We start from the raw sequence: 25588 nt of genomic DNA on the forward strand, positions 1-25588 counted from the left end.
CCAATCGTTCCGCTGCGCAGCTTCGTTATCGAGTACCGCACCTGGGTTAGTACTTTGGACAGTACATTGGGCATCGTTATAGACGATGGTTGCGAAGCGAGGCCCAGCCCATTCCCACGCTTCGCCTGGTGAATCTTTCGACATTTCGCGCAGAGATGCCGTTTGTTGTTGCGGCTGTGCCTCCACCTCTGTCCTTGTTCCCCACACCATTGCTGGTTGGAAGGTCTCATGTTGTGTTGCTCAACTGACAGCCCTGGAAATACTTCATTCTAATTCCTCGTTTCCGCCGAATTTCCTGCTTGCGCCGTTGCTTATAGCGTCCTGTCGCAAGCCCGGACTCGATATGGACCTTGGAGTGCTCCAGCTACAAACCAGATCAACATGACCGTGGAAACAAGCAGATGTTTGTGTTATCAGAGGCCTTGAAAGACGATCACTCTTATGTTTCTGGTCAAGATCAAGCCACAACAATGAATGTGAATGCTTCGATAGAAGCACATAACGAAGAACTTTCACCCAAAATACCTTTCCAGTAATGACGGTGCAGCACGGGTCACCAGCCGCGAGATGGCGATAGGAACGGGCTTCGACGCAAGCCACGTTAGCAGAGGAGCAAATGAGCGCTCTAGGCCGTCTGAGAGCAAAGCATGCGGCGTCGGAAGGAAAAAGCTATGGTCGCAGAGACGAAGGAGCAAAAGAGGGTGTTGCTGGAGAGTATCAAGGCCGTAGAGAGAAGAGATGGGGAGGATCAGAGAGGTGCGCAGATCATTGGTAGGGAAGCATCTGGAGGATGCGATTAAATACATTCGAATAATGTCTGACGGACCTGTGAATAGAAATAGGAACCCTTCTTTGTCGTTCAAGGGGAGAATTATGTGGGCCCCGATGTTAAAGCAGCACGATTTAGTGAGGCACTCTCTGCACGTGACATCCTCAAATCCACACTCGCCAAGGTGCCAAGATATGCTTTTCCAATTTCGGACAATTTACTTTTCGCACCCACAGCCGGACTTGAAATCTTTCACATTCGACCTGTACATTGATTGATATTCCCAGGTCCATGCTTTCCTTTATCCCAGCCGAGTCCTTTACTTAGTCAATCATGGTAAGTTAGAGACACCTCCACTATCTCTCACCGCATTGCGGTCTACACTATCGAGTTCTCTGCTGGAAACAGCGATCTCGATTTTGTGTAGGAAAACCTTCCGCCGACGCTTTTGAATTGGCGGTGATCACATCCTGAACTCTTCATTGAGACCTCAGCGTGACCACCACACTTTCCTCGTTGGTGATGACCCGGCTGGGGAAGAGAAAAGAGGAAGAGGAGCAGTTCTAGTATGATAGCTGCTGCTCCTCTTCTGTCTTTCATCCCCTTAGAGTCAAAAGAATGTGGATCAATGGAGCATGAACAGATGTGCTGATGATCTCTTCTTTTCTCAATGACAGCCACCCAAAGGAAAGAAACCCGCGCCCGCGCCTTTTCCACAAGGAAAGGCCGGTGCCAGCAAGAAGGCTGCGAAGGTAAGTTTCGCCGTCAAAGCGTTCTGGTTTTCTAATCCGATGGAAATGCGCTGACCGTGACCCAGAACCCTCTTCTCGAAAAGCGACCTCGAAACTTCGGCATCGGTCAAGATGTCCAGCCCAAGCGCAATCTGTCTCGTATGGTCAAGTACGTACGGACCCCTCGCTGTCCGTTCATTTTGAGTGTCTGGGAGGAAAACATCTGACAATTCAAAAGGTGGCCAGAGTACGTCCGTCTGCAACGGCAGAAGAAGATCCTGAACATGCGCCTCAAGGTGCCACCTGCGATTGCCCAGTTCCAAAACACCCTCGACCGAAACACCGCCGCCCAGACCTTCAAACTCCTCAACAAATATCGCCCCGAGACCAAGGCGCAGAAGAAAGAACGTCTGCATCAAGAAGCCACTGCCGTCGAGCAAGGCAAAAAGAAAGAGGATGTCTCCAAGGTAATGCCACCCCCACAAAAACCAGGAGACAATTTCGTGTACTTGTGGGATGAAACCACTCTGACAATTTCGTTCATTTTAGAAACCCTACACCGTCAAATACGGCCTCAACCACGTTGTCGGCCTGATTGAATCCAAGAAAGCCTCGTTGGTCCTGATCCCCAACGATGTGGACCCGATCGAACTCGTCGTTTTCCTCCCCGCTCTATGCCGCAAGATGGGCGTCCCCTACGCTATCATCAAGGGCAAAGCTCGCTTGGGAACCGTCGTGCACAAGAAAACTGCTGCCGTCTTGGCTCTGACGGAGGTGAAGGGTGAAGATAAAGCCGAGCTCAGCAAACTTGTATCGACGATCAATGAAGGCTACACGGCCAAGTATGAAGAGCATAGACGTCATTGGGGCGGTGGAATTATGGGCGCCAAGGCAGTCGCGAGGCAAGAGAAGAAGCGCAAGGCTATTGAAGGGGCGATTAAGATCTAAGTTCCAAGGTCTCTAAGCTCTTCTCAGGAGATGTGGTCTTGCATTGAAGAGGGTACCGGTGCTTGATTCAAGGGGCGACCAAAATGTTTGTTGATCGTGGAAGAGAGTCAGGCCAAGGATGAAGTCTCAATGACGATGATGGTGACGACAATGGTTGATACATCTCATTGTCCAATTGCCACAAGAACTTACCCATTTAGCTTGTTGAAGGGGGTTCAGATGCCGCATGTCATGCCAAGTCACGAAGGTGCAGATTCGTCCGACCGACTCTCAGATGCCAACTGGGTTGACCACGGTTGAGAGGCCAGGTCATGCCAGGTTGCAAAAAGAGAAATATGATAGCAAATTCCTTGACTTCAATTGGCTTTTCTCCATTTCCCCTTCTTCTTCATTTACTGTAGAAGCTGTATATTGGGCTGTCAAGCTGAAAGTATATTTAGGGGACAGAGTAAGTGAATAATGGGACAGGCTGTGGATGTTCAATTTTCTTCATTATCATTTCCAAATCCGCAATAACCAGTCTTCGTCTCGCCGACCTGGTGTTGTGCCTGTATTGATACCCGGTTGCCTATTTCCATTGCCTCCTGGGTTTCCGAGACATGTAATGAGGCTTGAGACCGGTTTCTCTCCCTTGAACATATTATCGCAAGTCTGTATTCCAGTTCCTCGGACCACGCCCCAAACAATACCGCACGAAGACGGGAGAACAAAAAGAGGTATCTAGAAAGAAGAAGCCTTCGCGTCAATGCAATACTAGGGAACAGATCCGGCCAGGCCATGCCCCCATCCATCCCCCCAATCCCAACATATGCTACCAAATTCCGACTTGTCCATGGTCAATACTGATAGAGCACCATGATCACTCCGAGTAGTCATCAAACAATCTTGGTGAGAAGGAAAAAAAAAGAGTAGGTATTGACCTCTGTACAAATCCAAGTCAGGGTTCCCGGATGCCAAACTTGGCAGGAAACACCGAGAATTTTTTCAAAACACATCGCTCGCTCGCCTTGCTTGTACAATCAATTCATCATCTTAACGTTAATGCCGAGTGAATCCTTGTCGAGCCTGTGAGATCATGTCGTTAGCCATCACATCAATATTCACTCATAAGCACACTGGAAACAAATCATACCTTCATCGCTTCAATTCTTGCCTTTAGCTGACTTGTCACCTCAGCAGCCCTCTTCCAGTTCTCTCCCGTCCCAGGTTCCTTAGACCCGGCGGCACCAACATCACTTGTTTCCCTGCTTGCAAAGTTCGGTCGCTGTGGACTACTTCTGCCACTTCCGTTTGCCATCCCACTCACGGGGGGACTGATTTTCCTCCTTGCAGAAAGTATATCAAGTCCATTGTTCTCCTTCTCCTCACTAGGGCTGAGATCAAGCCGATGGGGCGTGTACCCGCTTTGGGGTCTTGGTTTGGTATTTTGTGTCCGACTGCTCTGTGTACTTGCCGTGCTTCCAGTTCTCTGTAAGGAGCCGCTCGTAGGTCTCGGAGGGTGCATATTGCCATTCGTGGCGAATCGATTCGTGCTTTGGTCGTCGTAGATGGCGCCACCTTCACTTCCAAAATTTGATGCTTCATCCGCTGCTCGTCCACGCATCATGTCTTCCCGTTCGCGTCCGATACTTTCGCGGCCTAATCTTGACAATTCCCGCTTGTATCGTTCATTCTCCTTTCGTACACTCTCAATCTCACCCCTCAGGACGTCACATTCCCCTCTTGCTCTCACTAGTTGCGTCTCCTTGGCTTTGATCTGCAGTACATCTCGTGTGTGATCCTCTATCAGTTGTGCATTTTGGTTTTGAAGTTCTGATATCTCAGCGGTCAGCTTTGCATTACTGCTCCGAAGACTATCAGCCAGGGCGGATAGTCGCTCTTTTTCCGCACGCAACTCCTCGAGCTCCGCTCTCTCGGCTGCGGAGAGACCGTTGGAAACTGGTGCTGCTGCTGGTGGAGGAGATATAGGAGCAGCGGCGGGTCGGGACAAAGGGCGTCCTGCCAATCCACCGCGACCAATGCCAAATTTGGAGGGTGAAGGAGCAACAGCTTCCTCATCGCCATCTGTGCTCATTGGAGGTGAAATGACTCGTCTCTGCGGACTTCCAGTGCCACTCGAGAGACCGGGTGCGGCAGGCTTCTTGAGTCCACCCAATTTCAATGTTGACGGTTGCGCCAGACCGGGACGAGCCAGGCCCCCTGGCTTGGGGAGTGCTTTCGCCGTTGGCTTAGGTTGAAGAGGTGCTGGATCTTCCGCAGGAGGTGCGGCCGCTGGCATCGGCTTTTTCATGACCGGTTTCTTGGAACCTCCGACAACTTTCTTTCCAACGGCGGAAGTTGACTTGGCGGGAGGAGCGGTAGCCTTGGGTTTCTCCTTCGCTTTCACTTCGGCCACGTCAAAGTATTCTTTGATCTTGGTTTTCCGAATGTCGTCTAAACCGTCCAAGTAAGGACTCATTGCACGTTCGCCAATGATCTTCATCAACGTTCCCAGGATCTCTGCTCCGCCAGATCGGATGGCTTCGGTGGACTCGGTCAACAGTTTTATCGCTGAATCAGCAATCTGTTTCTGTTCTGCTTTGGACGGCACATCTCGAGTCGTCCGCAAACATCTGACCAGAAATTTGATAGTTTCAGCCTTGACTTGGGGATTTTTGTTGGGCAAGAAGCTCAAGATCTCTTCCAGGCATTCGGTCAGAGACGTAGCGCCAAACACGGCATCAAGCGCGGCGCCGAGCGCGTCCGCGACAGATTGTTTCCTCTCTTTGAGTCTTTCCATCATGGGCGAGATGATGGTCGATCGATACTTGGCAAAGCCTCTTCTCAGGCCCTGTGCTAATTTCTCGACGCAATTGGCCGCCACGGTCACCACAGCGATGTTCGCATCCCTCATACACTTTGCCAAAACTCGCACCAAGTCATCGAACGGTGCTTCCTTGATTCGTGGGGTGTTCAGAATATTGAATACCGCATCGAGCGCTTCTTTTCGCTCCTTCCACTTCGTCGAGCCCACCATTTCATGGAAATCAGACGAAATTTTGGAGTAGACGTCGACCGGTTCTGCAAGGTCGAACGCATTCATTTCGACCTCCACTTCTTCCTCGGCCACCATGTCTCCGTCGTCGGCAGCGCCGCCACTGACGGCAGGAGGTGCAGAAGCCAATGCAGCTTGTTGTGATCTCGTCAGACGTTCTTGTTTTGGCGGAGGCTCTTCCTTGACTTTTTCAAACAATTTGTCAAGATCCTGTTGCTGAACGGGCTTCAATTCACTCCAAAAGACCGCCTTCATCGCTTCTTTCAGCCACCGGTACAGTTCCACCGTGAGATTCTGCCCCTCCGCTCGAACATTCTTATCGGCGTGGCCAAATACCTTCGGTAATGACTTGAGCACTGGTTTCGGCTCCACAACCTTAATACCAAAATTATGGAAAATGGCCGTGAGTGCGGATAGCGTCGCGGCAATGACTTTGGGCTGTTTGTGGGAGAGCGCCGGCAGTAATTCCTCAATGACAGGTTCTGACTTGTCCAGCTCGATGTAAAGTAATATTGCCTCCAGGGAGCTGGCTTTCGCCTGTGGTCGTGTCGATGTTAAACCTTTCTCATACAGCGCTTGCAACGTGTGATTCCGTGATCTCGTCGCTGCATGTTGGCCTCCATATTTCAGAAACGCGCACAAAGCGGTCAGCCCTTCCTGCTGAGCCGCAACATTGGAATCTCCAGCGGCTGACTTCCAGAGTCCCGGATCATGCAAAAAGGGCCGGAAGGCGGGGTGTGATTCATCTGGCGTTCGTTCAAACTCTTTTGCGGCACTCTCGTACCCGTCCTTACGGACTTTCCAAAGTTTGTGCACAAATTTATCGGGTAACGGCAGCTGAGAGAAATCTTCTTCCTGGTCTGCCATGATCGTGGGAGAAGATACGGAATAGAGAGAGGAATTTCGCTGAGAGCTTCTTTCGAGAACGTCGTGCGAGTAGGCTATGGAAAAATATCAGTTTGAATATCTCTCTGGTCGAAGCCACAGTCCATAATTGAGGCCGGTGTAGATTAGATGGCAGAGTACAGCACAACAGAGATCAAGGCTCACCTTGGTTAAGATCTGGTCTTCATGCGGTAGGCACTCTGCAGAGACCAGAAGTATCAAGAGAAGATCAGGCGCGTATAGATATACAAACGCAGCGTGAATATGTCGGGAAGAAGGATGGCGGAATGGTTGTGTGGGTATGCGAATGCGATACGGTTAAAAGTGGGCGATGGTGGTGATGGGTGGTTGTCGGGACGTCTCGTGTCTCTTCCTAGTATAAACATTGCTGGTGAAATACGAAAACAACGGCCTGTCCGCCACCCTCATCGTCATCCCCGTCTTCTCGTGCTTGCAATCTCTCGTCCAAAATCTCTGATCTTTGCAAACGTCCTTCTCCAGATTCGATTGACTCGACTGAGTAGATAATATTGTCCTCCGCCCGCCTTGGTCCTTGTAGTCCTCCAAAAACTGCGCCATAGCAAACGAATCGGGGAATCCACATTCTCAAACCCTCCCTGTTTTGCGCAAGCCTGCACTGGATGCACGACTACTCAAAGCCACTAACCGCCTCCTATTTAACACCTTTTCTTCTCAGAAAGTCATATAATTGATCAGCTGTCAAGAAGAATATCTTCAAGAGTTGCATGAAAGTTTGGAAACGTCTCTGAGGGCTCACAGCCCAGCTAGCCAGAGATGAGCCAACTACTGACCTCTCGTCAAGCGGAGGAGCTGTAGGTCGCGTGCAGGGTGTTCCTTCACCATTCTAAGGCTGACTGCATTAGACACAAGTCCATGGTCGCTTATTTCCTTTCTGTGGGCATGACCGACACGGCTGCAGCCCTGCGGCGAGAATCCAACCTGGCGGACACCTTCGACGATGCCACTGCCAAAAAATATGAGACTTTGCTCGAGAAGAAGTGGACTTCAGTGGTCCGATTGCAGAAAAAGATCATGGATCTGGAGGCCAGAAACGCAGCTTTACAGCAGGAAATAGAGACCGCCACTCCGCTCTCATCAAGTCGCAAAATCGACCCTACGACGTGGTTACCCAAAGCTCCAGCCCGGCACACATTACAAGGCCACCGACTCCCGGTTACGTCGGTGGCATTTCATCCTATCTTCTCCTCGCTCGCATCCGCATCGGAAGATTCGACCATCAAAATCTGGGACTGGGAGCTGGGCGAGTTAGAAAGAACATTGAAGGGACACACCAAAGCAGTGCTCGATGTAGACTTTGGGGGGCCCAGAGGAGGCACGCTTCTTGCCAGTTGCAGCAGCGATCTCACCATTCGACTATGGGATCCAAGTGACGAATACAAGAACATCCGAACCTTGCCCGGCCACGACCATTCCGTCTCCTCGATCCGTTTTATCCCTTCGGGGGCAGCCGGCGCCCCTCTCTCTGGAAATACCTTGGTGTCGGCATCAAGGGATAAGACGCTCCGGATCTGGGACGTCACGACCGGGTACTGCCTAAAAACATTGAAGGGGCACACGGACTGGGTCAGAGCTGTAATGCCCTCGATTGACGGTCGATGGTTGTTGAGCGCGGGCAACGACCAAATACCGCGATTATGGGATGCGAGTTCCGGCGAGGTCAAGATCACATTTTTGGGACACGAACATGTGGTGGAATGTGTAGCTTTTGCACCGAGCTCGTCCTACGTCCATCTGGCTAGCATTGCTGGGTACAAGAAGCCTCCTCCGGCCAGCAGCAGTGGAGAGTTTTTGGCCACCGGAGGGAGAGATAAAATCATCAAGATCTGGGATAATCGGGGAACATGTCACAAAACACTGGTGGGCCATGATAATTGGGTGCGCGGCCTAGTCTTCCATCCAGCAGGTCGATATTTGATTTCGATCTCGGACGACAAAACCGTTCGATGTTGGGATTTATCACAAGAGTGCAAGTGTGTCAAAGTGGTAGACGAGGCTCATCAACACTTCATTAGCAGCATTCGATGGGCACCCGATGTTCCCATACAGCCCGCCACAAACGGAGAGAGCAATGGCCTGACGACCGCAGTGAAAAAAGAAGACAGCGGTGGAGGACGCAAAATTCGGTGTGTAGTTGCGACAGCCAGTGTCGACTTGAATGTTCGTGTCTTTGCCGGTTAGACAGAAGAGCCCCGGATGAGCGAGATGGCATTGAATTGTTTGGCGGATGCGTGATACCGGAACAATTGGATCGTAGATCCAAAAAAAAAAAAAAAAAGAAAAAAAATAGAAGGCCTCGGTGGATGATTTGTATGAGTATGATTGATGAATATACGACGTACTTGATACTTTGACCCTACCCACTTATATTCTCTCAAAGGACAATCCCTTAACTAACACAACACAACAGCCATTGCTGCCTCACAAACTAAAAATCAAGGCCCAGGTTTGTCTGGTGTATTAAATTCACGAAATACTGATATAGTCTTGGTTTGTGGATGAATCAAGGAAACCCCCCCCTCCCAACCGGGAAACCCGTCGGGTTGCCAGCATGAGCCGCCTCTCGTCCCATCAGGCCTCTAATGAACCCGCTCACTGTCAATCTATTTCAGACCAAAAGCTCCAGATAGACCGAACGACGGATCGGTTTTGATCAGCTTCGCCAGTGTCTGGTTCAATATGAAATGAAGGAATTGCTTGGAGAGGGCCGATTGAAGATGTACGTCTACAGTGGTTCCGAGTGCCATGAACGTCGCTCCACCTCGTGACACTACCATGAATCCCGCTCTTTGTCTACTCTGCATTCCTGTGACTATTATTTCGGATGCACGGTGATGGATTCCGCATTTTCCCGCATTAGGACCATCAGAGAACAAAGCAAACCAAGACAGCCCACTGACCCCAACCTCATCCGCTGGCTATCATCGCGGAATTGCTGCTCATGGTTGCCACAAAGAGACTCAGTCTGACGAGACAAAGCAGAAGCAAAGAAGGTCGTGCGAGGATGGTAAGTCTTCTTTTGCCTTACAAAGACCAAGTGTGGCCCTTCTGTGTCATTCGTCCAGTCCTCCCGTTCAAGAATTGGAATAGTTCAAGTCAAAGAATTCCTTTCTTTACGCTATGACTTCTTCTACTCATGAACCCCCTGCTCCAGCATGGTATCGTCGTCTCCCAAAGCCTCCCACTGAGGCCAATCCTGCTCTGCACCGTGCCTCGTTGCTATCACAGCATCACCTGTTTCATGATCGGCCTCTAGGTCCTGGTCTGGAGGATGATGCTCCTCGGAGAAACACGATTCATTTCCCTGAGAGCTCCAACTCCATTTCTAGCCGAGAAGAGGATGCAGGACGGCAGCGGCCAAGTGGAAATGGTGATTCTGAGACCGCATCGCCTCCAAAAGGAGGTCCTTCTTTGGATACGGCAGATATTCAGCCCGGGGGAGATATCTTGCCCAATACCCCGTATCTCAGAGAACATTTCTGTCTATGTCCCCCTGACCCCAAGATCCCTCGACCGCGAAACTGTGAGCTACCACTTCTAATAGCTCTAAAAATTAGCGATGTGAATACCTTCTGGTTCTGCATGGGGCTAACGTTGCGATAGCTTTCATTCTCTTTCGTCAGCATCAACAAGCCAGTATCATTGCGCAAAATCCCGGTATTCCGAATCCGGAGGTGTCAAAGATCATTGGGGAACAATGGAGACGTCTGTCCGCCGAGGCCAAAGAGGAATGGAATTTGCTTGCGGAAGTAAGTGAAAGGGTACTGGTTGACACTCACACCCCTTTGTTCTAACTTTCCCGTCATCAGGAAGAAAAAGCCCGACATCAACAGCAGTATCCAGGCTATCGCTATCATCCGCGTCGCAACGGCCGTGTTAGCAATCAATCCTCAGCATCTGGACCATCCTCTGCTGAGCCACAGGAGCCGTGCACCAAGTGTGGTGGAAGGCCGATGAACTATTACGGCAATCCTACTCCTGTATACACACCGCCTGTCTCCCACCCGCAGCAAGCAATGGGGATACAAATTCCAGCAAAACGTGCCTGTGTGGTAAGCGGTCCGCCTGGTCAAAGAATGCATGGGCAGCCTACTGTCTCATCCGAGCATTTGCCACATCAGAAGTCCCTCGTTGAGCCATATCCCTTTCAAAAGGTCGACCATCGATTGATATATGCCGTCCCTCCATCCCAGAATCTTCCTACCCCTCCGTCATCAGATTCTCAAGACGCAAAGAGACGGCGCTTCAATAGCAATGGAGTTGATTTGCCGGCTCGCGAAGCCTATCCCGATACGACATATTCTTACGCCCATTCTCCAACTACGGCCCACACATATACCCGCCCTGAAGTTTTACAGCAAATACAGGCCTCTCGGATGCCAGTCCAGCGTGTGCAAGGAGTTCAAGCCGCCAAACCTGCCATGGTATCTCCCCCTCGAGCAGGATACCCTCATCCCCCACAACTTCAGCCTGTTCGGCCTCCTCGCCCGCACCGGAGAGCTAGATCAAGTGTCGTGCTCCCGCCAATTGAAACGATGGTCTCGCAAACTCCAACAAAATCGTCCTCCACCCGATCGCAAAGCTCTGGTGTCGAGGCCATGGTTATGTCTATTCCGGTGCTTAACAAAACCAAGCTGCTCTCCCAAATATCTGGTCCACTTCCACCTCCAGGTCTTACGTCACCCAAGCCTGAAGTACGTGGTGCAATCATTGCTATTGAGGGGATGGATGCTACCACCGTGAATAGCATGACCCACTCTCTCGCTGAGCAACTGGAAAAGGAGGGTAATTTTGCGGTCAGAATCTTCAGTGGCCCAGATCCATACTGTATGATTCGTGAGGCACGAGGTGGTACGAATGGACATCGTGGTACCGTGACCACTGAGGCATACTTGAGCATGCTCGGCGAGTGGCACAAAATTAACAAGGAGATGGTTGAATATATTACTACAAGGCCTGGGAGTAAGGGAGGAAATGGAGGCTCAACGAGCTACGCGTCTAAGTCATCGCCGATTTCCATCGACATTTCTAGGAATGACCCTAACCATCCGATGTGCGGCATTGATAGCCCCCAGGCACTGGAGAAAACCGTGCGGATTCAGAGTGTACTGTCTGACTCTCTGCAATCTGTGACCAGCCCCAAGACCATCAGCAGCGCAGCTGAATTGTCCATGGTGTCACCACCAGGAAAGGCGACAAGCCAGCCCACTTTTGAACCATCAATGACTGAGCCTGTGAGTGACATTGTGACAAGCAGTGATGATGGTGGTCGACCACCACCATTGACTTTCCCACGACCATTGAACTCAACAAGAATTCCACCTCCGCCACCGACTCCGCGTCCGGCTACACCGCCGCCACCAGGAACAAATCTCTCATCCCGGGTTCCTTCCCTAAGGGGATCGCAATCGTCTTCACATGCTCTTCTCCCAGACACAGCCAACCAGAAGTCTCAGGATGCTCAGCTCTCAATCCGGCCAAACAACGCCGCCATTCCCGTCGCCTTAGTCCCCCACTATCAGCTCACCACCGTCGATGCATCTTCCATTTCTATACCCATCAGTGACGGATTCTCCCCACCTGCTCACTGGCAATGGTTCGCAACTCTCTGGCGAGGCAGCACCGGTCCGGACATCACTATCGTCATCAAAGGACTGGATGAGGATCACGAGGAAGACGAAGCTGCAAAGACATCTATGGGCCCTCAGGTGAGCACTTCAATCGGCAGACGAGATCAAAGTTCGAATGCAGGTATTGGGTCTACCGGCACGCTCTCAGGTGTCGAGATCAGATTGAGTGACTGCCGGGCCGTGGTTGTCAAGACTGGCATCGTTAGCTCATCGTTGAGTTCAATTTTGTCGCCAGTTGGAAGCAGTGTGGCAGTTGGTAAGGCTGTGAAGAGCTCGAATTCCACTCCCCTATATGCCGCGGATCAAGCGAAGGAGATGGAAAACTGGGAGAAAGCAAAGAGAAGAGTTGGATTTGAGGTCGACGAGTTTTTGAGGAGATGAGTCCAGCTTGAAATGGAAGGAGAACTCAATGCAAGTAGCCAGTGTACTCTGAGGTTCTGAGGATATTGTATTCATTTCAACGATGCGGAAGCGCGTCTTCATTTTACAACATATTTGGGAGGGATAGTCTGCATCGTGAATGGATTGGGAGATAATGGAGTATCATCGCCAGGCATCGCGTAGCACCGTAGGGTGTATTCTGATTCACCTGGATACGGGAGTTTCAAGGAATCACTAAAGAAAATGGGCTTCCGCCTTTGTCCACTGGAGCATCTGGTCAAGAGAACAGCTAGTTATCAATTCCCCAAAAAAGCTATCTGGCTGGGGCCATGGACAATCCTAGTCCTGCTCGATCAACTCCGAAGAAACATGCCACCAAGCCTGTTTGAGTATACGAGAGTTCTGCTGCGTAGGAGCCGACCTTTGTTGAGCACAGGACAAGCAATAGCTTTAAGTACGGAAATCGCTAGGGTATGGATCCAACATGCTGAAAGGTCGCCGATGAATCTCGCCGATGAGCCGGCAGAACCCTACCAGACTTGTTACCCAGTGTAGGGAAGGACGGCCTCTTTTCCGACTACGGACATCTCTCTTGCATCGAATGCGCCCCACGGTACGAGACCCGTCCTATCTGCAAGAGCAGCATCAAACAGGTCCCACGAAAGTTCAAGGCGTAGGATTCGGGACACAATCTTGATGGACTTGTTTGAGTGATTGATTATGAACCTGTCAAACAATCTGTGGGTGTACATTGATTGTTGTTAGTGCTCTGTCTGTTTGGCAACCGGTCCCGCTAGATTGCTAGTATATATACAGGGTTGGCTGACCCCTTTTCTACTCCTATTCCTACCCCTATATCCTGAATAGGAATGGCAACCCCTTTTCCAATAACGGGGGCTTGGCTACTTTTCAATAGGAACCTTATAATGGCGCTTGGCACGAATCCAGCCAATGCTCCTATTCTCCTCCAACGGTCAATGGAGAAGCCAACAATAGCTGGAACTCTGGTCCACAGATGTTGGCAAAGCCCAATCGACTTGTCGACCCAATTCAAGTTGAAGAATGGGATTTCCTCAATACGAACACTTGGAATTTCAATGTGCTGCAACTAGGCTCAACGACACTGCACCAATGTCTGCTCAAGTGCAAAAGGAAAGCCAATACGAAGACGATACCCGCTGGCGGATGGGATACAGAAGCAACCGGGCTTTCTTGTCCGCTATTGTCTGACCCACAGAAAATCCACATTTCTACTCTGTGTATTTTCTGATGTCCTCCTTGTCTTCCAGGCTGAGGGAGGCACAAATCCATACGCATACTCCGTCCGAGAGACACAAATGCGAATATATTGCGTTTTGTGTCTCTTTCGCAAAGGTGGAGGAACACGCATGCCGTGTGTGGGCAGTAATTTAGGAGGAGGAAGAAGAGGAGAAGAAGTGTCTCCGAAGGCCTGGAATAGCTTGTTGGGCATTGCCTCTTGCGTCTGCACGGGGAATTGTGCTTCTCTCCATCAGTCAAGCGTACGTCATTTTGTATTTGCCTAATTGCAACCATGACCTGATTGGCTCTGAGGTGGAGAGGGCAGAATCCAAGGCTGAATGCCAGCGCAGCCAGTTTTACCTTGAACCTCCTGATATATCTCTGAGTCCTTTGCCCTTTGTTTGAACTCGGTCTCTATCAAAAATGGACTCCAAACTTTACGCCACGGCTGAAGCCATTGTCATTACTGGTGTGGTAGCCGCAGCCATTCAATTCATCGACGTTGGATGCAGGTCTGTGGGATAAATTTCCGCACGAGCTTGTCGATTCAAAGAAACTCCTCGGAGCCTGAAAGGGCACATATTCAGATTCAATTACTTTTACAACTCGCCGAGTTGATCTCGAAGGAGAGATTGATTCAATCCACGACGACCTCCGCGATTGCTCCCACCATACCGACTCATTCAAGCTCAGAGCGACCAACGTCTTTACAGGAGGTCGCCTGGAGTCACTGTATACATCAAGCCCGCCTATTAAGTCAAGTCCTGGACCCTATGCTCTTAGAGACAGAGGATTCTAGTATCCAGAGAGTCTGGAAGAGAATTTCCTCTATACAAAGAGGAAAGGCCATTCACCAAATCGTGGACGAAATCGAATGTCAAAAGTCCATGTTAACTCTTTGGTACGGGCAAGAATGTTTACACGCCGTGAGAACGGAGGTAGGGGACTACGGAACGCAGCTACGCTGTCTGGTAGGAGATGAATCCTAGATCTCTCGTCATCCGATACTTACCTTTTAAGCATCTTGAGATGGGTCAACTTAGGTCCGAATTTAGGAAAATTTGCAACCGGCAAGCCTCGAGAACAATGGATTGCGGTGATGTTCGAGGGAAGAAAGCATTGTTGCAACAGTGGCCGCGACAGCAGAAGTACCGTGAATGCTTGTTAGAGACCAGAGCCAAAATACCTTATTCGTCGGCTCAGACCAGCGCGATCCCGCCGTGCTACGCAGCGAACCAGTCGTACAGAAACCAAGTGAAAGTTTGGCATGTAAACAAGCGGTTTTCAGGGTTTGGGACCCTTTCTCAGTACACAAAACATTACTCGCAGTCGTCATGCAATGTGCTCAGGCTGATCACCAGTGACAGGGACTGCAGTACTCTGTCAAACTTATATCAAAGCTGGAACAGGTATTGTGAAAATGATGTTCAAATGGACATCATCGATGCCTTCAATCGGAATCAGCCTAAAGGCAGAATTTCGGACTCAACAACTACGTCTGGCGTCATTCTTTGAAAAGCTCTATTGGACTCTTTTGTTCAAAAAGGAGACTATACCAGATAGAACATCTATCGATGAAGAAAAACAGGGGTATTTACTATCAATGGTCGAAAAGATGTTATTGGAAGCATTCAAGTCAGGACAAGCCTCCCCAGATCAACTGGATTCCAGGGGCCGAACTCTTCTTCATGTAAGTTACGATTACGGGTTTTATCTGAGACTCCAAACCTATACTAATGACAAAGACAGCTCCAAATTTTGTGTGTTCCTCAGTTCATTCAGTATTTCTTGCAAAAGTGGTCCGCCTTTTCCTATCCATGGGAGTCCCCCCTGACGTGGAGGACGACGATTTCCTGTCAGTTTTATGTCGCCGCCTACCCACAGACACCATTCAGAATTGACATGGTTAGGACTGCACAAGCATTGCTCTGTCGGAGTATATGTTGTGAGCTTCGCATAACAACGCCGCCAAAACTTGATGTCTCATGTTCTTCCTTAATCAATCGCTTCTTGATTGGACGCCGCATGTTATTCCACCAAGACTCGGGGCAATTGAAGTCCTAGATTGTGTCATACGATGGCCGGAGGCTGCAGAAGGTAAGCTCACTCCTTGTCCCACGGTGAACGCAGGAATATATGTGAAGCAAAGCATATATCGTGACGTCTCACGTTGAGTCGGCTTACTTGCTACGTGCATCCATACGGACCTTGAGCAGACCTCAGAAGGATTCCACCTTTAATTGCACAATATTAAAGAGCTTCAAAATGGTCTGACAGAGGCATAGATATGGCCTATTCCTGGATATGCAACATTATCTTGAGAAGATCGGCTTGCGACCTTGAAGATTATCTTCACGATGCGGCGAGTCTAGAACACAGCGCAGTTATGCGCATCACACCCTTGCACTTTGCTGCTGCAGCCTGCTGGTTCGAGGGCGCCGAAAAGCTTCTGGCTCACGGGTTGGGTAGATATGCAATAGACCCCGCCGGACGCCTGCCTTTGAGTATCGCTCTCTATCTGCAATGCGCTGAGCTTGTAGAACTTTTCCTGCGTGGGGATTGCACACCTTATTTCACTGATAGAGCTAGCTCGTGGAGCCAGACATCGCCTTCAAGCTTTTTAACAGCTATGGAAAGCAGTCATGAAGGAGTTCAAGATGCTGTGGCAGGCTTGCAAACAAATAAATCAAATCAAATCGAGCCTCGAATTTGATTTGGATTCGAAAAGGATCGATTTGATTTGAGGATAGCCCCACCTTTTTCCCAAGATGATCGGATCCAATCCGTGGATCATCTCGACGTCGGGGCTTGTCTGTTCACACGGTTACGAAAGCATGTCGAGTGTGATTAGTAGAGCTTGTCTAGGTGGTCCACAGACTGGATCCGATACGTGACCCATCTCGATATCGAGGTGTTGAACAATTGATGGCCTATCGTTCACGACTAACAGGGTTATTTTGTAACATTCGCTCACCAGACTGTATCACCATTGACAGGCAGCAATGATGACGTACACTCATTAGATAGATATATAGATAGGCTCAATGCCCCCCTCTAGTCGAGGAGAGACGGAGCATTCTCTCAATGAAGAGAAGTTTGACATGAGGATATCGACTTCTATCGAGTAGGGTGCCCTCCCGGCCACATGGTCCACGGATTGGATCCGGTGATGGTGCGGCAAGGCGGAGTGCCACTTGATCACGTGACAAAGCCAAGACATTAACCAACGTGATTGGCTGACATGACGGTCTTGGCGTCGCCCCCACACAACGCCAAGCCTTCACCATGCGATTCCAAAATTTTTTGGAAAAAAAAAAACCCCCAAAAAATCCAGGTTCATATTTTATTCCGCCAGAGACTGCTTCAAAATTGACACCAAATCGTGGTTTACCTATCAAGGACGTAACCGAGTGGTAAAACACTCGGCTTGCAGTCGAACCGATAGAATTGAGGGGCCTTACTAGTGTTCGATCATAGGTAAGGTAAGAGGGTTGTCCGGCCTAGCTCCATTGAGTCTAGGTGCCCTAGATGGGTAAACGTAATGCTCCAGCCAGTGATTGTTGATGTCGTCTTGTTGGAAGGTCACTGATTCTGCAGTTGAACTTGTGTGGCTGAAGCTTTCACTGGCTGCGGCGCCCCATCTATTAAATTCGTTAAAAATGGACTATAGGAGAGGGGCCTTTCTTTTTCCGCCTTAAGTCCTATATTGCTAGTATAGAGATGGAGAATCACGCGAGCCATAAACCTATTTCACAGATCTAGAAGACTACTGGATCTGTGAATTGAGGGCTAAATACGGTATATGCGATTTTCAGATTAATTGGGTAAATATTGCCGAATGTTGGCGAGCGCTGATTGGACAGAACTTTTATCCAAATACCCAAACTATCCAAATAAATCCAGCATCATGATTTGATTTGATTTGGATTTATCTGCATACGACTTATCTATTTGCAAGCCTGTGCGGTGGTGCAAGCTCTGGCACTACACCGATCACAGCTATAGTTTCTCAGACCGTACTAGGATTTGGCGCGGTACGAAAAAGCAAGCCAAGTTGCTAGAAGGCTATTTTCAGCTGGATTTTGCGATATCGAAATCTACGATGAAAAGGGCCGGACTCCCGTAATCTGCGCCTGCTATGAGCAAAACAAGACTATGAACACGTTTCTTTTCCAGAGAGCAGCTGATCCAACGAAGCCACACAGAGATGCTGAACTCAGGCCCGGCGATTTTCTTCTCTTCGATGCAGACCGAGATTTCAGTCCACGGAGATCGGCATGGTCTCGTGATTTTAGCTTCGAGAACAATGCAAAGCTGCTCAAAGCTGCGTTTGACGCAGCAACGTTCGTGGAATCAACATGTGGGTGCAGCCCCAACGGGTATAACCCGGTTCATTCTGCCTGCCGAGCTGACAAGGATCAGGGTTTTTTTGTAAGGATTCAGAACTTTATGAAAATGATTGAATACCTCAGTTTGGAAAAGGGGGAGCTAGAAAAGCAGTGGCGAAGCTTGGTCAGGGTGGAGATTTCTGATCGATTGGAGATGACTCATACATGTCTCTTAAGCATATATATCCTGAGGTCCGCTAATTTTCAGAGGATGAGCGCTTAGAGATTCTGGAAGAAGAGGAAGAATTGTATCAGCAACTGGAAAATTTTCTAGCTGATTACGATGATATGAAAAGGTCGTTCATCGGTCAAGCTGATGAGTTCAACATGATGTTCTTCGATCACTTGGACCAGATTCTGGAGCCACTACAGCCATGGAATCGGTTTGGGATATTAATGTGGGATAAAGGGGACCACGACATACTTGAGCCCGGCGAGATAATCGCATTGTATCACCGCAATTCCCAAGGCGAACCGATTGGAAAAGGGCACAGGGAGGGAATTCAAGAGAATGATATGCTCTCTCTTCTTTTTGGGTAGATTAGCTATATGTTTACACGACAGGGTCATACAATGCATTCCATGTGTGAGTGCGAAATGCATGTACGTCAGGGTATCTGAGTTCCTAACGAATATGCTGAGCCGGGGAGCTATCTGAGCTGTAGCAGTGCGGCCTGATCGAGGATGAGCCGAGATTGAGCTGATCCTGGTTCGACGTCTATAAGATGGCAGCGGCGGGTCCGAAGTGGAAATCGTGCTTGGTACAAGACTCTTCAAGACAGGGAGGGTGTAGAAAGAGAGATATCCTTTTGCTGAACCATGATAGTAAAAATTGGCTCAATTGTTCAATAAGAAACCAATATCGACATGCAGTTCAATTTTTCCCAGCATCTGCTTCAGCCCGATGTTCGCGAAGGGCCAAAAGGGTATTATGACAAGCCATGACCGCTGCCGGTGCTGACAATCCATCTCTGCAGGAAGGCTTTTGTGCAAGCAGCCGCCGTGGCGGCGGCGTAGTATTGCCACTTCTTGCTCTTGTGGCTGTCGGCATAGTCACATACGCCTTTGATGACCACACAAGGGAAATTCTCCCAGACCCCAGCACCTTCCATCTCAAAGGCAATGACATCTTCTTTTATTGCAATCTGGTCTCGATCTTCGCCAGATTTCATGACCATATTTCCAGAGGCAACCAGTCCAAAGTGCACGCTTGGCTGGGAAAGGAGATTTTGGCCGATGAGTCGCATCCGGGGCACCAGGTATTTACGGTCGCATCCGAGCCTTTCGCAGGAGTGCTGAAGAGCCTGCTCGCAGACCGGGTCGTGTTTCTGCCTGCAAACCCGGCAAATGGGGCAGACGGTGGGATCCTGATGCTTATGACGGTAGCTTGAGGTGAATAGTTTGTCTTCCGTTGCCCCAGGATATGCGGCCGAGCCATCAAGCTCTCGTTGCAGCACAGCCAGATACTCGGCCGCCTTGTCTTGGAGATTCTTGCGCTCCAGGCGACCTTTCAACTTGGCCAAGAAGGCACGGATCTCAGGATTGGGTCTTGCAAGGTTATCTCGCACGGTGTTTCGCCGCGACAAGCGATCCGGATACTGTCTGCCAAAATCATATGGGACTATTCCTTCGCTGATGACGACGTCTCCGAGCAATATTTCTTCACCATGGTTGAACGGGACCCCGCCACATATCCCAACTACAAGGGCAAGTTCGATCCCAGGAAAACTGAACCGGCAATTCGTAGCGACGATGGCGGCACTGAAATTTCCCATCCCGGGCATGTGAGCGAGCACTACATTGTGCTGGCCAATCCGACCCGTCGAGTATGTGTTGCGATCTCCTGGTAGCCGGCCGTAGCCATCGCCCTCATCGTCCCATCGCTCGTCGAAAATGGCTTCTACAGCATCGGCTTCCAGAGTCAGAGCACAGATGACGGCAATTCTGAAATCACGTCGATGCCGAGGCTTGACGGAAGGATATTCACGGTTGCTGTCCTTGCGAACTTTCTTCGGGGCGAGAACTCGAGTCAGCTGAGCCAAGGCTCGTGTAGGAAACGAAGCTGGTTCATGGGTCTGGTTCCCACCGCGAGCTTGCTTTGGCTTGATGAGATGTTGGGGCACCCCCAGCGGTTCCAACGCCACATCAGAATGAGCAGCTTCCAGCCTATTGACGAGGGGTTGAACGATATGTCTCACCACAGCAGCCCGACGTTTGAGGTGCTCATCAAGCGATGGATGCCTCATGGACTCGACGATGTTGTCGAAATCAAGGCATGAATTGATGATTTGCAGCATATAAGGATCGTCTACGTCGTCCTTCCAAAGGTGGAACACGCGCTGTAGCGCCATATAGGAAGGCGGTGAGAGTTCATCTGACTCGGCTGCGTCGTCTTCTGTCACGTCAATGAATGTATCCAGCTCCAGTTCCAACATCAGGAGGCCAAATGTGAAAACAAGCGAATGTGCATTCTCCAGATCAGCCAAGTCGTCCTCTGGTCGATCCGGATTTACCAATGAACATAGTAAGTATGGCTTTTGCAGGTTGGTCGATTCGCCCGTCTTCGAGTCAGGCCAAAAATGAAGATTGCGAGATGTCCATCCGGCACGCAACCACTTACTCCCGAAAAGCCTCAGCAGGAAGCCAGCCAGGATGACAGCGATGATTTTCTTGCTCTTCTTGGAGAGAAGAGGGGCGGACGTCGCCTTGGACAGTGGATCAGCCCGAGCCTCCAGCAGCTTGAGCAGAGTCACTTTTGCGCTTTCTCTGAGAACTGGGACCGTTTCGTCCGAGTTCTGCCATATCTCTGATTCGTTGCAGAGCAAATGTAAAAGCTTGTGTCGGCTACTTCGAAGGATGCCGCACAGGTCGGCCACCTGAGCCTTATTGTGGGCCTGGAGACCTTCCAGTGCGGGGGTCAATGGCGATTTCAATGCATGGGAGCGGCATCCATACCGCTCACCTGTGACAGCGCTACAAACGATCTGGTGCCAGGTCCTCTTCTCCGTACAGGATGATAGGATCAGATCGACTTTCGGATATAGTGTTATACTGATCATGGCAGTATGGGCTGTCGGACAAGCGCGAAGATTCTTGCAGAAACTTTCAAAGATCATGTCCAGACTCTGAGAAACCATCCATGCATCATGAAATGACCGAAGCTCTTCGTCGGTCCATTCAATGGCCTTGTGCTCGGGGAGGGGCTCATCGTGGCTGTTGGAAGACAGCCGGTTGACTGTGCGGTTGAAACGCTCAAGGCAAATGACAGTCATACTGAAACTGTCCATTGTCACTTCATGCCATACGAGGGATCGGATTCCTTGTGCATGGTCGATGGGCAGGCCACTTTGGGATTGACGTCGTGCCTCTAGCTCACGTTGCAAGGCTCGCAATTTGGGATAAGGCTTCGAAAGTCATTCCGACCAATTTCTTCTCTACCGAGGCTAGAGCATCCACGTACCTGATCATAAGCCCTCGAGGGTTCCAAGTGCGAAAATTGATGCATACCCAATGCCTTCGGATGCACGTGACCTTCCAGAGATTGAAGAAGAAAGGATAAGCAAGATGCGCATTCGCCTGGCGCGTCGACAAACAGACTCGATGTCTTCGCTTCCCGCAGAGCGTCCGGGAGCAGCCAACTCTCGAATTCGAAGACGGTTTCAAGATTGTCGAGTACATCGCGCTCATGCCGCCCCAGCCTGCCTAGTTTCGCGGAGGGTAACGTAGATGCGAAGATGGGATGAACAGCTGCGAGGAGCTGCCAGTCTGCCGATGCGTCGCCGGCGAGACCCATGGACTGCTTTATCTTTGCGACGTAAAATGCCCGGGGGGGAGCAGGTTTTTAGATGGATTGCCTGGTCCAGAGACGCCAAAGATGCGACTGCGCAAAGATTCACGGAGCGATTCACGTGAGGCAGCTAGAAATCATGGCGAATTTGTCTCGTTGCATGCCGCGTTGGTGTTTGGAGGGCCACCCCTCACACCCTGCTTGGTCAGCTCCCAACACCACCTACTGTACGGCTGGCGCTTCTAGGCGATCCTCAGAGCGATCGTGTCGACTCGCCTGTCACATTTGGTTTCGGAGGGCCAACAGCTACTTATCATGAATGTCTTCACCCCACGCTTCGGGACTCGCAAGGTGACGATGCTGGACCGCGACGAGATCTAGTTAGGACGACGAGAGGATCTCACTTGCCATCACGCTGCAGAATCGACATGCGCGGCGGAGGCCATGGCTACCGGCAGGCACTCGGAACGGATTGCCGACGTCGCAGCTTCGTGTTCTGCTGTGTTCTCAGAGTACCTGGCCTCGTCAACTCCAATGTCCAAGGATGGCGTTGAAGAGCTGCAAAGTCGATTCAACCTTTGGGCAGCCTACACTGGGGCTTTCGCCCCAGCCGGCACCTCTTTGGACGACCGATTGAGGTTTCATGAAGATGTCAAACGGATGGTTCTCAAGCTATTACACATGCTACATCGCAACGTTCAAAGCGGTCCGTATTCAGCTTGTCCCTTTGGCTGAAACGAGATTGCTTACCCCGATACCTAGCTCTTCAAGCGGACCGTAGAAACCTTTCCAACATGGCCAGCGGACTGTGGGCTTCAGGGTTCGGAAATTCCAATGAAGGCACTTTCCACGGTCTTGTGGCTGCGTCGGCGGCCCTGGATCGACTTCACAGACTCTCCATTGCAATCCGACGATCTTCCGCCGAAAATCGAAAGGACAAGCTGTTACAGAGCGAAGACTCCGAAAGAGACCTGTTTTTCAGGCAATGTATTCTCTTGTTCGTCCAAGAGCGGTTTCCGTCCGCTCGTTCCAGCCTGCAAGAACACTTAGCGGATGCGCTATGTTTTCAGCGCAAGCGCTTGATATATCAGCCACGCCACAATAAGAAGCTTGCTCACCAGGAAATCCAGCAGCTGGACACCGGACGGACTAATGCACAGCTCACAGAACGGACGTTGCACGATTTCCAGTTGCGGAACACAGATCGGATTCTCCATCCTCCAGCCGCAGCAACCGCTCCTATGGGAGCAATGTCAACCACTGACGCCTCGGTGCCGAATGCACAGGTTCGTCGAATGCTAATGAAGCCCAACAGGTTCGCTCCGACCGTGGTCAGTACCGGGTCAATCCTCCAAAAGGAACCTCTCAGTTACCCAGACCCCCCTCGACATCATCCAGGACAAAAGCTTCTCCCTTGTCCTTATTGCGCAGAACCATTGCTGACTGCCAATCTCGATTTCAAGCGTAGAGCCAATGTTGTCTTTTGGGAGTATGTTTGATATTTGACCTCCTTTATCGAGAGATTGAAGTTGAACTATGACAGGGCGCACGTCAGTCAGGACCTGGAGCCATACTTTTGCATATCAGAAGCATGCGAAAAACCTCTCCAGTCTTTTGCCCGGTTCCAGGATTGGTACGATCATATGAACTCGGTGCATACCCCAAAATGGCACCAGATAATTCACATGCTGAGTTGGTATTGTGACCTGGGACATGATGAGCGGATCCTGTTTGCTACCAGACAAGCATACGAAGCTCATATGCGCGAAGTGCATGGGGACCTTACTAGGGCACAATTCCTCGCCCGCACGAAGCGGAGCAAGTTCACGGCGCAACGAGAAATCCTGACCTGCCCCTTTTGTGACGCAGTTCCCGACAAGCTTCAGTTCATTGATGCTATGAAACGAGCAGATGAAGCCTTGGAAGTACTGGCAAAGCATGTCGCTATCCACATCAAAGCGCTGTCCCTTTTGACCTTTCGCTTACTCCCATCGAGTGATGATGATGTTGTCGGTGACAATGTCGAGAGTGAAGTCTCTCACATTCTTCAGTCAATCTCTAGGGAGCCATCAATTCCGTATCAAGATAACATCGAAGGCTCGGTAGACTTTGGAGATGACCCTCAGGATCTTCACCTCGCCAATTTTCAGAATAATGAAATGGAGGTAGGATCTCCTCCACGGGACACGCCGGAGCCGGAGTACTGGACATTCTTGCCTTCTTTCGAACATCTGAACAGGGACAACCCCGATATAGGACATCAACATCATAAAAGCAAGCCGTCTCCGTTATCGCTGCTACGAACTCCATCGGTGCCTTCGGATTCGGCAAACTCAAATGCTAGCTCGATTGATTTGGAGCGGCCCGTTGAAACGCCTGTCGATTCTAACGCACCCCGCACCTATTGGCTTCTTCCGCCGATCAAGCCTCATTTGAAGGGTCGAAAAACGCTGGTTTTGGACCTCGACGAAACACTTATCCATAGCAGCTTCAAGGTTTGTTATCTTGTGTTAATTTCGTGGCAAGGAGGGAGCACACATTACTAACAACGAGCAGATCGTGCACCAAGCTGATTTTGCGATACCGGTCGAGGTCAAAGGTCAATATCATAACGTCTATGTGATCAAACGGCCTGGAGTCGACGCATTCATGGCACGAGTTGGCCAGCTTTTCGAAATCGTCCTTTTCACGGAGTCCAAATCGCATGTAAGTCGGTCCGATCTTGACGAGACTCGTAGTTTTCTACTGACTCGGTTGACCTGTGCGTCTAGTATGCGGATCCGGTTCTAGACCAATTGGACATTCACCACGTCATCCATCATCGACTGTTCCGCGAGTCCTGTTACAATCATCAAGGCAACTACGTCAAAGACTTGTCTATGCTGGGGCGGGATCTGCAGTCCACAATCATCGTGGACAACTCGCCGGCAAGCTACATATTCCATCCTCAGCACGCTCTCCCGATCAGTTCATGGTTCTCCGATGCTCATGACACTGAGCTTCTAGACCTCATTCCGGTGTTGGAGGATCTCGCTGCCTCCAATGTGAGGGATATCAGTCTCGTTCTGGATATAGCTCTCTAGAAGTGTTACCTGATGCCATTGAGCCATATAAGAAAGATGGGGAGCAGACCTTTGGACTTTTCAGTTGGATATCAAAGATATCATATTGAGAGATTTATTTCAACTTGGTCGGTACTCGAGCGGGCGATCTCGTCGTCCACCAAACATATGCCCCCGCCGTCACGGTGACCAATCAGTGCGAGCAAACTTCACCATTTTTGGCGTCTCATACTTCGACCTAGTCGAAGTTATCACTCGTTGGTTCATGGTGTTTCTCTTCGAGATGTCCCCCGCTTTCTTTGTATGTAAACGACGTCGCTTCCACTGTAGCAGTCGAAGGCAAACTGCCCTTTGGGGAGGATTGTGACGGCAAACACGACGCCATCTCGAGAAAAAACACCCGGGGAGCTCGTATTCTATCCATTCTGCCCATAGCAACAGGAATAGCCAGGCCCGAGATTGCTATGCGGTGGCAACTGCAACCGCGGTCAATTTACGTACGTCGTAGAAACGGAGCACGACATTCTCATGTCATGGTTCGCTGAGGGCCTCGACATACTATCAGGACACTCATTACTGCACCCTGGATCATTCCCGGTTGGATCTGTAGAGCCAGACCAGAAATATGGCATCAGAGCATCTGATTTGCCGTATTGACGCAGAATCCGTTGCGG

At 50.2% G+C, this 25588-nt stretch overlaps 6 protein-coding genes across 6 annotated transcripts; 4 read left to right on the top strand and 2 right to left on the bottom strand.

Annotated features, from left to right (window-relative positions):
• Positions 1 to 1102: 1102 nt before the first annotated feature.
• Positions 1103 to 2448, top strand: Z518_08060 (60S ribosomal protein L8-B; the record flags this gene model as incomplete). The annotated part of the gene is made up of 5 exons (XM_013413803.1): positions 1103 to 1105; positions 1447 to 1521; positions 1587 to 1669; positions 1739 to 1967; positions 2050 to 2448. 5 exons carry the CDS (start codon positions 1103 to 1105, stop codon positions 2446 to 2448), a joined length of 789 nt encoding a protein of 262 aa, XP_013269257.1.
• A 1126-nt stretch (positions 2449 to 3574) lies between these two features.
• Z518_08061 (uncharacterized protein) lies at positions 3575 to 6349 on the bottom strand (the record flags this gene model as incomplete). Its single annotated transcript, XM_013413804.1, has 1 exon — positions 3575 to 6349. One exon carries the CDS (start codon positions 6347 to 6349, stop codon positions 3575 to 3577), a length of 2775 nt encoding a protein of 924 aa, XP_013269258.1.
• An 813-nt stretch (positions 6350 to 7162) lies between these two features.
• Z518_08062 (nuclear distribution protein PAC1) lies at positions 7163 to 8587 on the top strand (the record flags this gene model as incomplete). Its single annotated transcript, XM_013413805.1, has 2 exons — positions 7163 to 7200; positions 7252 to 8587. 2 exons carry the CDS (start codon positions 7163 to 7165, stop codon positions 8585 to 8587), a joined length of 1374 nt encoding a protein of 457 aa, XP_013269259.1.
• Positions 8588 to 9526: 939 nt separating this feature from the next.
• Positions 9527 to 12417, top strand: Z518_08063 (uncharacterized protein; the record flags this gene model as incomplete). The annotated part of the gene is made up of 3 exons (XM_013413806.1): positions 9527 to 9929; positions 10010 to 10155; positions 10216 to 12417. 3 exons carry the CDS (start codon positions 9527 to 9529, stop codon positions 12415 to 12417), a joined length of 2751 nt encoding a protein of 916 aa, XP_013269260.1.
• A 6577-nt stretch (positions 12418 to 18994) lies between these two features.
• Z518_08064 (uncharacterized protein) lies at positions 18995 to 21858 on the bottom strand (the record flags this gene model as incomplete). The annotated part of the gene is made up of 2 exons (XM_013413807.1): positions 18995 to 21469; positions 21526 to 21858. The coding sequence occupies 2 exons, from the start codon at positions 21856 to 21858 to the stop codon at positions 18995 to 18997; spliced, it is 2808 nt and encodes a 935-aa protein (XP_013269261.1).
• A 438-nt stretch (positions 21859 to 22296) lies between these two features.
• Z518_08065 (uncharacterized protein) lies at positions 22297 to 24935 on the top strand (the record flags this gene model as incomplete). Its single annotated transcript, XM_013413808.1, has 5 exons — positions 22297 to 22558; positions 22615 to 23341; positions 23396 to 24347; positions 24409 to 24558; positions 24624 to 24935. The coding sequence occupies 5 exons, from the start codon at positions 22297 to 22299 to the stop codon at positions 24933 to 24935; spliced, it is 2403 nt and encodes an 800-aa protein (XP_013269262.1).
• Between the last annotated feature and the right edge of the window lie 653 nt (positions 24936 to 25588).

Source organism: Rhinocladiella mackenziei (assembly GCF_000835555.1).
Source record: "Rhinocladiella mackenziei CBS 650.93 unplaced genomic scaffold supercont1.6, whole genome shotgun sequence".
In the NCBI taxonomy this organism is placed as follows: Eukaryota; Fungi; Ascomycota; class Eurotiomycetes; order Chaetothyriales; family Herpotrichiellaceae; genus Rhinocladiella; species Rhinocladiella mackenziei.